Source organism: Exophiala spinifera (assembly GCF_000836115.1).
Source record: "Exophiala spinifera strain CBS 89968 unplaced genomic scaffold supercont1.6, whole genome shotgun sequence".
Classification (NCBI taxonomy): domain Eukaryota; kingdom Fungi; phylum Ascomycota; class Eurotiomycetes; order Chaetothyriales; family Herpotrichiellaceae; genus Exophiala; species Exophiala spinifera.
In genome coordinates, this window is record NW_015622518.1 from 2,802,822 (window position 1) to 2,815,485 (window position 12,664).

The 12,664-nt window shown below is 53.2% G+C and overlaps 5 protein-coding genes across 5 annotated transcripts; 3 read left to right on the forward strand and 2 right to left on the reverse strand.

Annotated features, from left to right (window-relative positions):
• Positions 1-738: 738 nt before the first annotated feature.
• PV08_08986 (uncharacterized protein) lies at positions 739-2,002 on the forward strand (the record flags this gene model as incomplete). The annotated part of the gene is made up of 2 exons (XM_016383307.1): positions 739-890; positions 1,036-2,002. 2 exons carry the CDS (start codon positions 739-741, stop codon positions 2,000-2,002), a joined length of 1,119 nt encoding a protein of 372 aa, XP_016234010.1.
• A 144-nt stretch (positions 2,003-2,146) lies between these two features.
• On the reverse strand, positions 2,147-3,283 carry PV08_08987 (uncharacterized protein; the record flags this gene model as incomplete). The annotated part of the gene is made up of 2 exons (XM_016383308.1): positions 2,147-2,866; positions 2,960-3,283. 2 exons carry the CDS (start codon positions 3,281-3,283, stop codon positions 2,147-2,149), a joined length of 1,044 nt encoding a protein of 347 aa, XP_016234011.1.
• Positions 3,284-3,771: 488 nt separating this feature from the next.
• Positions 3,772-4,774, forward strand: PV08_08988 (uncharacterized protein; the record flags this gene model as incomplete). Its single annotated transcript, XM_016383309.1, has 2 exons — positions 3,772-4,556; positions 4,606-4,774. The coding sequence occupies 2 exons, from the start codon at positions 3,772-3,774 to the stop codon at positions 4,772-4,774; spliced, it is 954 nt and encodes a 317-aa protein (XP_016234012.1).
• Positions 4,775-8,194: 3,420 nt separating this feature from the next.
• PV08_08989 (uncharacterized protein) lies at positions 8,195-9,463 on the forward strand (the record flags this gene model as incomplete). The annotated part of the gene is made up of 1 exon (XM_016383310.1): positions 8,195-9,463. The coding sequence occupies one exon, from the start codon at positions 8,195-8,197 to the stop codon at positions 9,461-9,463; it is 1,269 nt and encodes a 422-aa protein (XP_016234013.1).
• Positions 9,464-11,138: 1,675 nt separating this feature from the next.
• On the reverse strand, positions 11,139-12,374 carry PV08_08990 (uncharacterized protein; the record flags this gene model as incomplete). The annotated part of the gene is made up of 1 exon (XM_016383311.1): positions 11,139-12,374. The coding sequence occupies one exon, from the start codon at positions 12,372-12,374 to the stop codon at positions 11,139-11,141; it is 1,236 nt and encodes a 411-aa protein (XP_016234014.1).
• Between the last annotated feature and the right edge of the window lie 290 nt (positions 12,375-12,664).

The window sequence follows — 12,664 nt, forward strand, 5'->3', positions numbered from 1 at the left end:
AGCAAGCCTCGCACGCTACATGTACTTCCCATACTGTACATCTGCACTTCGTGCAGCGCGCTCCTAACCAGTGGCTATCGCACTGGGGCCGGCCAGGCGCTCGGCAGGGCTCTCAGCGACAGCAATCCAGCCATGCAGATGTCTGGCTCCAGCCTCTGAGCGGATACACAGATGGGGGCGAGACCCAACCCCACGTGTGCAGAGATTACCGTGCCTTGGCTGCAGGGTAGTCAACCGGTGGACAGACTTTTGGCAGTGGCACTTCGCTCACCATACAGTAAGGATTCATTACAAGACATTGCCTGGTCTACGACAGGAGAGTCGATCGCCACAGTGCAATGACCACCCTACCTTTACAAGTTGAAACTAACCCTCGGGACGTAATTGTATCAAAGTCCCATTATTTTATTCTTCCGTCCACCCTGCTTACGGGTTTTGACCAATCGGAAGAACCTCGTCGGGAGAGTTGACCATCTCCTCGGGACAACTACATCGCGCTTGCATACTAAGTACTCATCTGCCTTGCCCGAGTAATCAGTATGAAGATGCGGTTCAGAAAGTAAGCACCGCTAGCAGGTAGGAGATCGCCTGATCATGGCGAAGCCCATATTTAAGTCGAATCTCAGGGAGACGCGCACTCATAGAACTCCATGGCCTTGGAACGTAAGCACGCCCTACACAGGTACACCCTCATCTTCCATTTGAACATCCATCTACGAAACAGCGACAAAGTACACAATGTCACCAACAGACAAGAAGAAAACCATTGTTGTCGTAGGCGCGACAGGACGACAAGGTGGTAGCGTGGCCCGAACGTTCCTCTCATCCCCCGTGTCATCTCACTGGCGAGTCCGGTGTGTTACGCGCAATCCATCATCTGAAGCTGCAAGGTATGTTTTTATGAACTCTCGTTGGGAATCAGGCAAGAGATTCTACACTGCGAGAACCTTAGACATGCTTCAAACTGCCGAGGGCACGGGTGAATCTTGGATAAGTACCTCTAGGTGCTGACTATGAACCTTCAATCCTCAACAGGGGCCTCGCCTCTCTGGGCGCCGATCTCGTCCAAGCTGACCTCTCCTCCCTCCCGAGCCTGGTATCTGCCTTTTCCAGCGCTCACGCTATCTACGTCAACACCGACTTCTGGGAAGTCTACCGCGGCGCCTTATCATCCGGCAAGACGACCGACGCCCAGGCGTCCCAACTCGCATACGACACCGAGATCGCGCGGGGCAAGAACGCAGCTCTGGCGGCGTCCCAAATCCCCGGACTAGAGCGGTACGTCTACTCGGCCTTTGGGTCCATGAAGGTCGCGTCGGGCGGGAAGTACGCTCGGTGCTACCACTTTGAAGCCAAGGCCGTTGTGGTGTCGTATATCGCTTCCGAACTGCCCGCCCTGAACTCGAGGACGAGTTACATATACGCCTCGGCCTACTGCGATAATGCGCTCTTGTATCCTCACAAGGTACCTCTGGGCACCCCGTGGATATTGTGGCTCGTCACGAAACTACCGTTCTTGTTGCAGTTGATGCCTCCGCCCAGGGCGAAGAAGTTGGAGCAGACTGAGGACGGCGGCGGCGCCGGTAGAGGTGGATGGTATCAATACCTGATGACCCTCCCAGGCCGCATGAGCACGTCCATGCCGACATTCATCCCGCACATTTCCACGGGCGGATACGTGCGATGTCTCGTCGAGGACGAAAGCCCCGGGACGAAGCTCCTGGCCGTGGACTGGTGGCTGACTATGGAAGAAGGGTTAAGGACGTGGGAGAGAGTCACGAACCGAAAGGCACATTTCCTGCAAATGCCCGTGTCGCTGCTGTGTCGCATCACGGGCATAAGGGAAGAAGTTATGGAGGGAGCGGCCTTTCTGGCCGAGTTTCCATACATGTGTGAAGTGACGGAGTGGATTGAGCCCAAGCATCTGAAAAATCCGCCGCCCGTCGCCATGAGCTGGGAGGAGTATCTGAGGTCAAGGGATATAAAAGAGTTACTCGAGTAGAATCAATAACAACAAGCCCTACCAGCTGGGTTGGGAATCTTACTGTTTCTCAAGGGCGCCTGATACGCCGTGTTGGGTGTCTCTGTCCTTTCTTCCCTTCCATTCCTCCCTTACCAGGACATCAGGATATCAGGATACCATACATCATGGACCTGAACTATGGCTTCTCCACGCACTCTCAAACACATCCCTTAACCTCGCCGCGTCACTTTGGTTGCGTATCCTCTGTTCCAGGAACCCTTGTAAATCATCCCAGAAACCGCTCGTGTGCAGCACACTCTCACCGCTAGGCTCGCCAGGCTGTACAGGCCCCTCGGATGCTGCGCTCGAGTCTGCCTGCGCTTGTTGTACTTGTGCTGTAGCTGTGGACTCTACACCTTCCATAGGCGTGCCATCACCCTTCTTACTCACAGATGTCTTTGCGGTCGCTGTGGCCGCTGCGGCTGCGGCTGCGGCTGCCAAAGACGCCATGACCTGAGGTTTAGGATCCGGAGCACCGCCCATGACCATGACACCCAACTCCAAATGGCCTCTGAGCTCCTTCTCGTCCACTGCATCCGTCAAGACCTTTTTCGACGGTGGGATCGGTTTCTTGTTCTGTAACAACTTGATCTTATCTACTTGCACGACACTCGGCCCGCAACACCCCCCCCAGTGCGCTTGAACCTGTTCTTTCAGACTCTGGATCGTGGTCGTGCTCGGCTCCATCGATGGGATGGTGAGCGTCATGTTGGGATTCCGCGTCGATTTCAGCGTCACCGAGACAGTCGTTTTGGCGGACTCGGACCCCGGTGCCGTCGGCGGTGCAGGTTTCGTCTTGGGAGGGAAAGCGTGTGGTGCGTTGGAGAGTTTGGGTAAGGTGTACTATTCTGCGTTAACGCATACACAATCTAAGAGCCACAGGATGAGCAGAGAAGGAGAAGGAGAAGAAGAAAGGGAGACGAAATCGTAACATACAGGTATCCTCATGTGATAAGTTCTCGGGTCAAAGACATGGTCCGCTTGGTACTTTGTAGGCTTGTTGTCTATAGACGTGAGGAACTGTTTGGCAAACTGTAAGTCGCCATGTTGGCTAGGGATCTTGCTTGACGCTCTGCTTCGAGCCTTTGGAGGGCGTGTTGTAGTGCGAAGGATGCCAGCGTGGTACTGGAAAGCCAAACTAGCGATGATGAGCGCTTTCAAATGCAATCCCAGGAAGTGAATGTATGGCGGACGTGTACTTCTGTGGATTATGTGGTACTCGTGGAAGGTTGGATAGATTGTAGGCGCTACAACTGACATTACTTTTGGCAGTGGTTATGAGGTACTAATCGCCAACTTCTCTGGTCTCCGGTGTCTTCTTAAACAAGGAGGAGTAGTCTAGCGGTCATTTTATCTCCGCCTTACTATTCGAGCTTTTTGACACTGGGAAAGTCACGTCCAGCCATGCCGGAAATCGTTCGAGGCAGTCGTGCCAGTTTCCAGGTCAATCGTGCGCAATCGCCTAACAATGTTTCAGCATTAACCAAGCAACCTCTCCACAACTCTCACTGACGGACGCGTTCGGTCGACGTTGAGTTTCGTGTTTGTTGATCTTGCAGTTGGACACCATGCAGGTCTGAGTTGACCTTGCGAAATTGCGGAACAGCGATTCTAGAACAAAACTTCAAATACCAGTCTCCAAAATGGGGTGTGGTCATAGTAACATTATCTGCTTGACACTGGCGGCATGCCTGCTTATAACATCCCACATCGTCCCTATCGCGGCAGAAACATACACCTTCCGCAACATGACCTCGGCCGACCTCGACGCTGTGACAACCACATTGGACGACGCCTTCGCACCCGGCGCCATCGCGACGTACGTATATCAATTTCGCGATAACTATCCATCGTACCACTGGCGATGCTACCGCGAAGGTCTCGCCATGGAATATGACTTGCCCACAAAACGCCAGAGGTGTTTCAACGTCATTATCCCTCCGGACGGAAATGAAAACGAAGCAAGGAGTGCTGCGGGGTGGAAGGTGATGGAGAGAGGTGAGATGGGAGGTCTAGGCATGTTTGGTGCACTGTTGGGCCTGGACAAGCGCGTATTCAGTGCAATGAGCACAAGAGATCTGCGCGAGAGGAGGAAGCAGGTTCGACTGTCCCCTCACATTCACGGCCACGAGAGTGATCCAGCCGGGCTATTCGGAATTTCGGAGGTGGAACTGGATTGCTCCCTCCAGCTGGACATGAATATTACGCGGACGGCACATTTATTGCCACAGATGCACGCGGCTGTGCAGACCTACATCGAGAATGCCTACGACCGGCAACTCTATCTCGGTATCCTGGCCACCCACCCGGACTGGGATGGGCATGGCTTCGGCGCTGCACAAGTGCAATGGGGCCTGAAGTTCGCACAGGCCGAGGAGAGGCGGCTGACGCTATTGCAGAAGAAACAGGTCAAGATGCCTGTGACGTTGCTGGCAACGCCTGCGGGATATCCGCTGTACAAGAGCTTGGGGTTCGAGAATGTCGCGAATGTGACCTTTGAGCTGTTGGCGCCGTTTCCTCAGTCGACGACTTGGTTGGAATATATGCGATGGATAAGTCCTGACTAGATTGATGAGTTGCAGCGGGTTGGGTGTGACGTTTGAGCCATTGGAAAACAGACGCAAGACATATCAAGAGGGTATGTCTCATTCTTGCATCGATCCGGCAGGATCGTGGACCTCGCTCAGTTGTGGTAATGACACAACCGACATTGGTGCCGAAAATGAGTACGAATTCAAGAGAGACCCTTAGTCCTCCTAATGTGTCATGGCCAAATTGCTGGTTCATTCATTCTCATCAATCCCAAGTCGCGGGTTGCTGCCTCGTCAAGTATGGGAGAGTATTGCATAGGCTGGAGCCTTATTGCCAGTGATTCGTGAAAGGCGAGGTCGCCGTCGGGCTTACGCTCCAAGAGGCGCATCGCACTAGGGCCGTGCTGCGCACGTTCTCGGACATACGGTAGTCGAGTACAGTAGCTCGTTTAGCATAGAGACGTAATCTCGAGAATGGAAAGAGCTCATATTGTAGCCATGACTGGCGACCTCGAGATGACCGAAGCAGAATCATGTTGCAGAAAGCGCAGTCAGGTTGAGCGGGCTGGCGTGGGCGCGCCGACGTGGGAGCTGCCGATGATTACACGTGACCTTGAAGGCCTCCGATCGATTGCTGCTGCTTTTAGGGCGCCTGCGCTGCCACTGCTTTGCGAGGTGATGGCCATTGTCATGTACAGTGACGTGCAAAACCGGTTTGTACCTGTGAGTCATGAAGACCGGCTCGTTCTGGCAATGTGCCGTGGTGCGTCTCCAGAGAACCTCCCTAGGACGGGCTCTCGTTAAAACTTGACGGGCGACGACCTCTGGGCCACCTCCCCGACCCGGTCGAGCCGGGCGCGAGCCAGCCTGAGCAAAAGCGGCGGGAGGTCACGTGGAACAGGAGTGTTTCCATTTCCATATCTGGATCTGGGCACGGCCCTGAGCCTTCGCCGCTTCAACCTGAAATGCTCCTGCACGTGACTGAGCATGGTCTTTCTCTAAATTGGGTTAGTCTGGGCCGAGCTTCGTCATCATCCCAGGCGGCACCCGAAACTCAGCGGATTTGACCACATTGGAGGATGAGCAAATCTGGATGTTCACGAACTTCATCTCCGGATGCACGCACCAAATAGTAGCATAATGCAATGCAGTATGAGTGCGAAATTATTGATGAATGCGGATACCAAAGCAACTATCCGATCAGACGCTGCAAGGGCAGAACGTTTCAGGAGCTGTCCCGAAACTGATATTTACAGCTCGTGATTCCAGACCACAGCACATCGAAATCAATATCTGATCATTTCGAACAGCCTTACCTGTCGCTCCAGCAAATTCGATGAATCTCGAAAAACGAAGCAGCTCAAACATGGCACGCCGCCTTGTGGGCTTGTTGGGGGCCTCCGGAGAGACGGGCAGTTCCATTTTAGAAGGACTCATCGCGGATACAGGGTTTGTAAGACATCTATTCCATCGACCGCCGCCGCTCCTTGCTAATACGCTGACAGGATAATTGCGCCCTTGTCCGTCCGGCGAATGTCGCTCTCGTAAATCGGGGTGTTCAACTGCGTGTCCTGGACCTGGAGGCCTCTGATGACTCTATAGTAACGGTACTCAAGGATCTTGATGTCTTGATATCCGCCATCGGACGACGAGACCAACTAGCACAGGTCCAACTTGTCGCTGCAGCCAAAAAGGCTGGCGTGAAACGCTTCGTTCCCTGCGGCTTTGCCCGCTATGCCAGTTGGTGTGCAAAGATCAAGGATCGGAAGGAGTAGGTGTACAACCTCGTTAAGCGTCTCCATATCCCCTACACCATCATAGACGTTGGCTGGTGGTATCAGTTCTCCCTCCCAAAGCTTCCGTCGGGAAAGATCGACTACGCCGTTAGCCCTGCAAGCCAAAGTATCCCGGGCGACGGCAACGCGCGATCCACTCTGACGGATCTCAGAGACGTCGGAAAGTACGTTACACGCGTGATCAAAGACGATCGGACACTGAATGCAATGGTCTTTGTCTACAATGAATTGTGGACCTCGAAACCCAGGCAACACTCAGGACAATACATCCTTGCAGCACTCTTGCAGCTACTGGACGAAGTGGCCAAGACCACGGATATCGAACTACGATGGATTCCTGCTCACAGCGGCATTCCTGGCAATGAGCCCGCAGACAAGACGGCGAAAGAAGCGGCCAGGCAAGGTATCAACCCAGCACCAACGCTGCCAAGCAGACGTCCTCGCCAGAATCGAGGCCGGCAGCAGGAGACCCCACAGACAACAATACTGTTGACCAAAGCGAAACACACCATCAATCAAGCCCTACAGAAAGACTGGGGAGTTCTCTGGACACATGGCCGACACGGACGAACCCTCCACCGCCTGGGGACGAAGCCAGACAAGAAAACCCTTCAACTGCACCAAAATCTTCCGCGACCTATCTCCTCCGTCGTTACGCAGATGAGGACCGACGAAATCGGATTAGCGGCCTATCTCCGCAGCATCGGCAAGGCAGAGACGAGCCAATGTAGCTGCAACTATGGAGAACAGACAGTAGAACATGTGTTGCTAAAATGCAGGCAATGGGTGACAGAATGAGAGGAAATGTGGGCGGGGAAGACGAGTTCTTCCCCTAAAGGGGGTGCTCAATGACCCCAAGATGGCCGTAAGAGCGGCGAAGATGATGCTGAAGACTGGTCTCTTGGGTCAATTTCAACACATCAACGCCGAATCGCTGGAGGCTAGTTCTCAGCGCCAAGCCAGCACATGACCACAGAGCAACGCATTGAGTAAGAATAGATTACAGTAGACCAGACAGATGTGGGTTTCTGTCACGTAGCCACAGATGGAACACGCCCGATAAGCCACAACCTAGACAAGAGAGATCAGTATTTTGAGAGTGCCAGCTCTGAGAAGAAACTGATGAAAGAGGTGGGAAGGGTGACCTTATATCATGAATCAGTCAGTCAGGAGCCCCGGACAGCCGCCCCGAACCAGGGCCAGCGTACAGCGCCCATGACGTTTCAGGACCATTCCGTTTCTAGGACCCGAGCCTCGTCACTCAGGCCTGGACACACCTAGGGTATTGTTTCTCTTGTGACTGAAAGGGCCCTAGCCTGCTGGGCGCCCCAAGGCATATGAGCTAGGATGCAGTCAATTCTGGGATTGCACCCCGAACCTTGGTCTCGCCGGTGTCGGCCGGACCGCGTCAGCTGTGCAGATCATCAACCAATGGGGCCTGTTATCAGATAAAGATATGTCTTCGTCGTTGATGCCTCGTGTCATGTAGGATATTGATGAGCCAGGTGATCACATCACTTTCATGTAAAGTAAAAACATATTTAAACCCATTTCATCCCTGCTGGACAATGAGGTGGTGGAAGACAATTATCTTCGCCACGTACGCGTTGTCAGGGCACTCGTGGGCTGCCGTAGTGCCCTTCATCCCGTCCGCTGACCAGGAGAACAACCTTGTCGCCGAGCGAGACCTGCACAATGCAAACCACATATTCAATGCGATACACTCGTCCATGCGCCAATGGGGCTCTTCTTTGAATCACAATGGGATGTCGTTCTTCATGGCCCAGGTTCCGGCCGGCACGCAGTTCTACCACTGAACAGGCTTTCAGCAACCTGTCGAAGGTATGGAATGGCTAGCATTCGAACCGGAACATGCTAGCTTCTTCGCCGGGAGGCTGAAGCGGCCATTTGACACCGAGGACTCAGAACTCAAGACCGGCGATGGTATCCAACTAGCTCCGAATCACGATGGTGGAATGGTGCACCAGGTTCCTTTCCAGGAAGCCAACGCCAAACGTCCCAGGTATGAAATTGAGCTAGGGTGGCTGCATACGTACAGGACGAGAGACATTCCCCCTCTGCTTTACATCGACGGCATGTCCGCGGCCAAGGCCGAGGTGGGCACGCTCGACTCTCAAGATGTCTTGCTCTTGAATGTGACCAGGGACGAGCGACCCGGATTCTGGGACTATGAACGTGCAAGGCGCCTCTGTAAGCTAGCCGACGAGAATTGGCATGGCAAGTTCAAGGGCTTCATACGGATGGAGGCTGGCTTTGAGATCATTCTCTGCTCGTTCGTCGAGAATGTCGATATCATCTCCGCAGTCAGAGTAGGGCCATCCGCTCCAGACGGCGACGAACCAGACCCGAACGATGGCGTCCGTCAGAACATCATGGTATGGATCAAGGCCATAAGTGCTCGATACGATGGCATTGGCGGTGACAGAGTGCTGCTGGATTACAACAACTTCGTAACTAGCTATGCGTATGATGTCGACCTGTTCAACAACGGTGGTGATCTTCCCAGGCTCGAAAACCTATCTATCGCTTCCCTTGACAAGGTTCGCCATGATGTAGATGCCATGGTCATGAATTGGCAACCTCCCGATTCCAGTACCGTTAATTGGCAGAGCATCGCTGACATGGTTGTGGAACGATACGCAGATGAGCTGCAGTACTTGGTGTCAGACATTCTAACATCACCGGAAGCATTCCTCTATGAACTGTCGACCGTTCTTTACGTCTTCATCGACTCGGACAATCGTAATTCTACAACCGAAGTGGAACGGTGTGTCAATCAGTTCGTTCCTACCAGGATCAATCCCTCGGCATCAATTGCAGGTCGTGCTATTGATGCCGTCACACGGAGAATCTGTTCTAGCCTTTTCACTGCTTTCGATAGCAATGTGTCTGTTTCGGAATCAAAGAGAAACTTACGCTCACTTGTGGCATACCTAGACTGGACCACTTGGAAAAGGTGCGGCGATTGCGCACTGGACGAAGTTTGCTTCATACCGGTCTGGCCTTTTGGGGCGGAAGAGGATCGACTACATCCTCGTTGTCGGAATGCAACAGAAGTCAGCCCAGGGAAAGGTGGCTGGCAGGGGAGTTGATTGGATATGAGCACAGGGAGTATAATACTTCTGAACACGATTAAAAGCTACAAAGGTCATCAGACACTTGTACACGAATTCCTGGATGGCCTTGCTGCTTTGATCCAAGTTCTAAACAAGCTCGATGAAACAATCAAGTCTGTCCGCGAGGTGGACTACTCTATCGAAATTCCTCTATGACAGTGTGACCACACATGCAAAGCGTTGTACGAGGAGCTGCTCAAATGCTTATCGCGATCGAACGATACCTCTACGAGCTTCCGAGACTGGCTTAGGCTAAAGTACATGGGGGAGGATATCGATGGTATCCGATGATAGCCTTTCTCGAGCGACCTCAAAGTTGGAAGACCATAAGAGGCAGCCTTTTGATCGGTTGATGGAAATATCGAAGACAGCGCTTTTCTCGGAGGATGACGGTACAGATATTGCACGGTTGCGAGACGAATGGCTTACGACTCGGCACAACCTGAATATCTGGTCTGCAGCTCAGGGTAACCTAAGGGATAAAGTGAGCGTTATCGAGAATTACGCCAAAGGCGACGCCATCCAAATCATGGCTCCAGCTGGGGGGAAGACCATTGAATGCATGGCAAAAATCAAGGGTTTGACTTCGTCAGGTGTGAGGTTGCGGCTGTCGGGGGTCCCCTCCATCTCGTGTCAGGCCGCGGCTACCATCAGTCCCCTTCCTCTGTATCGGGTTGCGGTCGCCTGGCTTGCAGACGATCCCCTCTATTTGGGTTGGGTCGCGGCTGGTCGGTAGTCCCTCCATCCTGCGTCGGGTTGCGGTCAACCTGGCGGTGTCGCCTTGCTCCCACTCTGACCCGTAAGCGCCTTGCACACGTTCCTCTAACTATCCGTCGGTGTGACTCAGGACCCTAGTACGAACAGGTTGCAATGATGAACGGGTCTTCATCCCACCCAGAGCTCAAGTCAGGCCACCAGACCAGCTTCAAAGGGTAGGATCCCGGACGCCGCTTCTGGACTGAGTCTCCGGTTTGGTTGGACCAGCTCTCTGGCCTCGACCGTGGACCTTCAGGCCAATTCTGTGATCGCCGGGTGTGGACCATTGAAACAGGCAATTCGATGTCGGAATCTCGACACGAATACTTTCCATTTTCCCTTTTTGGACCTGAGGGTTTCAAAGGCAAAGGATTTCAGCTTACGTGGAAACCCTCCACGAACACTCAGACTATGTTGACCAAGCCAGCGGAGGAAGCATGTCACAAGTGATTGGAGGGGCTTTTTTCGAGCTTGAATCAAGGCACTTGCTCGATAGTGGCTCCGTTTCATCATAGTTCGACGTTCACCAAGGGAAATCTGGGTACTGTATTTGACGACAGCACGGTTCGAAACGCGGGCAATAGCCTTTGCAGGAATATCTCCATCGTCCGGTAAATCTCCACCGGTCTGAAAAAGCTTCGGGGTGTGCGCGACCTTTGGAAGTGTACTTTGGACAGCGCACTTGGGTACGCGCACAAGGCCCTTCATTAGGACGCGTGTGGTCAAGGCACGGGGTTTATCGGACGCAGGTAGGACGCAAGTAGGGAAAAATAGGGATGCTCCCCTTGGAAAGCGTACCTGAGAAAGCGTACCTGAGAAAGTGAGAAAGCGTACTTGAGAAGAGGACAGGTTGTGCTGAGGACAGGTTCTGCTGAGGAGACGCCTGGGTATCCACTCACAGGTCCTGGAACAATTTTCCTACGGTTTCCCAATCCATAGCCTTCTGCTCCTCGAATTTCTCCTGCTCCTGTGGCCGGTCCTCAGCAGAAAGAAGGGTGCAATGTGGCTGTATCATGAGCCAAGCATGTGCGTCCTTGAGCGACGCCACGTCTATCTCCGCAGAGCCTTCGTCGGTCTTCACAGGGGCAATGTGGACAGTGTATTCGTTGATGTAGAACCAAGGACCATCCGGGTCGGTGCGACCTCCAATCGCAATGCCGTGGTCGTGGAGGTATTGTACCGCCGATTTCAATTGCGCCTTCCACTTCTCCTTGGTTGTCGCGAGGCCTTCGGTATCAGCTGGGTCGGCGGGCACTTTCATCACGTCTTTCAAGGACTTGGCTTTCGTCACATAGGTCAGGAGCACGCCGGCCACAAGTGGTTCCCCCGCCTCCTTAGAAACAGATTGACCCATGTCAGGTGAAGGATTGCCTTCCGCATCCCAGTCCTCGACCTCGCCGTCTGCACCACTGACCACAACTCCCAGCAGCTTTGGAATGTAGATACCTGCGAGGTCTTCTGAGCCTGTATGCAGCCGAGAATAGGCGTCGATTATGTCGAGCGAGGTATTCGAAATCTTGCCCGTCATCTCATCCTTGGAACGTTTGTTGCAGGACATGAAGTATAGCACCTCACCATTTGATGTATGGACTTTGTCCGGTGGGTGGCGCCAATTCTTCCCTTGTCCAAGCACAGTCAAGTCTTGTGCACAGTAACGCGGGAGATCCTGCGGCAACGACTGGAACACTGAGAAGTTCACCAGGTGGTGCTCGTAGGAAGGCTTCTCGACGGGACCACTGGTGACCTTCGCCACTGCATCATTCAAATCTTGGTCCACAACAAGCTTCAACTCATATGTCGGTGTGCGCAGATGGTCCTCAAGTGTCTTCCATTGTCGGGTGGAAGGAGCCAGTTCCTGTAGCACAGGCAAGCATTGGCGGATGATACAGTCGCACAAGTCGTTCCATCGCTGAAGCATGCTCTTCACGCCTTCTCCGATAGGGTTGCCCTCCTTGTTAAGCCCAAGCCATTGGGTCGCAAATGGTGTCCCTTCCACGTCGCCTCGCGCAACCGAGACGCGGAAACACACAGCATTGCGATAGAAGAGGGTCCAGGATAAGCCTTTCTTTTCATCCCGCATGCCATATCGGACAACGTGAGGAATGGAGTCAAAATATCGAACGGTCGACATGATTACAAAGACCATTATGGCTCAAGTTAAATACCCTCGCCAAAGTGTCGTATAAGATATTACGAGCGCCCTGGGGATTCAGATGATACTTGAGGAAAGTGTTTCCAGGCAGCAATGCGAACCGCATAGTTGCCTAGCTTACCCCACCCTGCTATGGCTTCAGCATATTGGCCAGGAGCTTCATCAGATGCCTTAGTGCTCTAGTTTTGCAAGCGAAGATGTGTCAATATCAAGAGCGGCTCTAATATTTCCGAGCTTAGTGGCTATTGTGGTGTAATCTTATTCGTTCA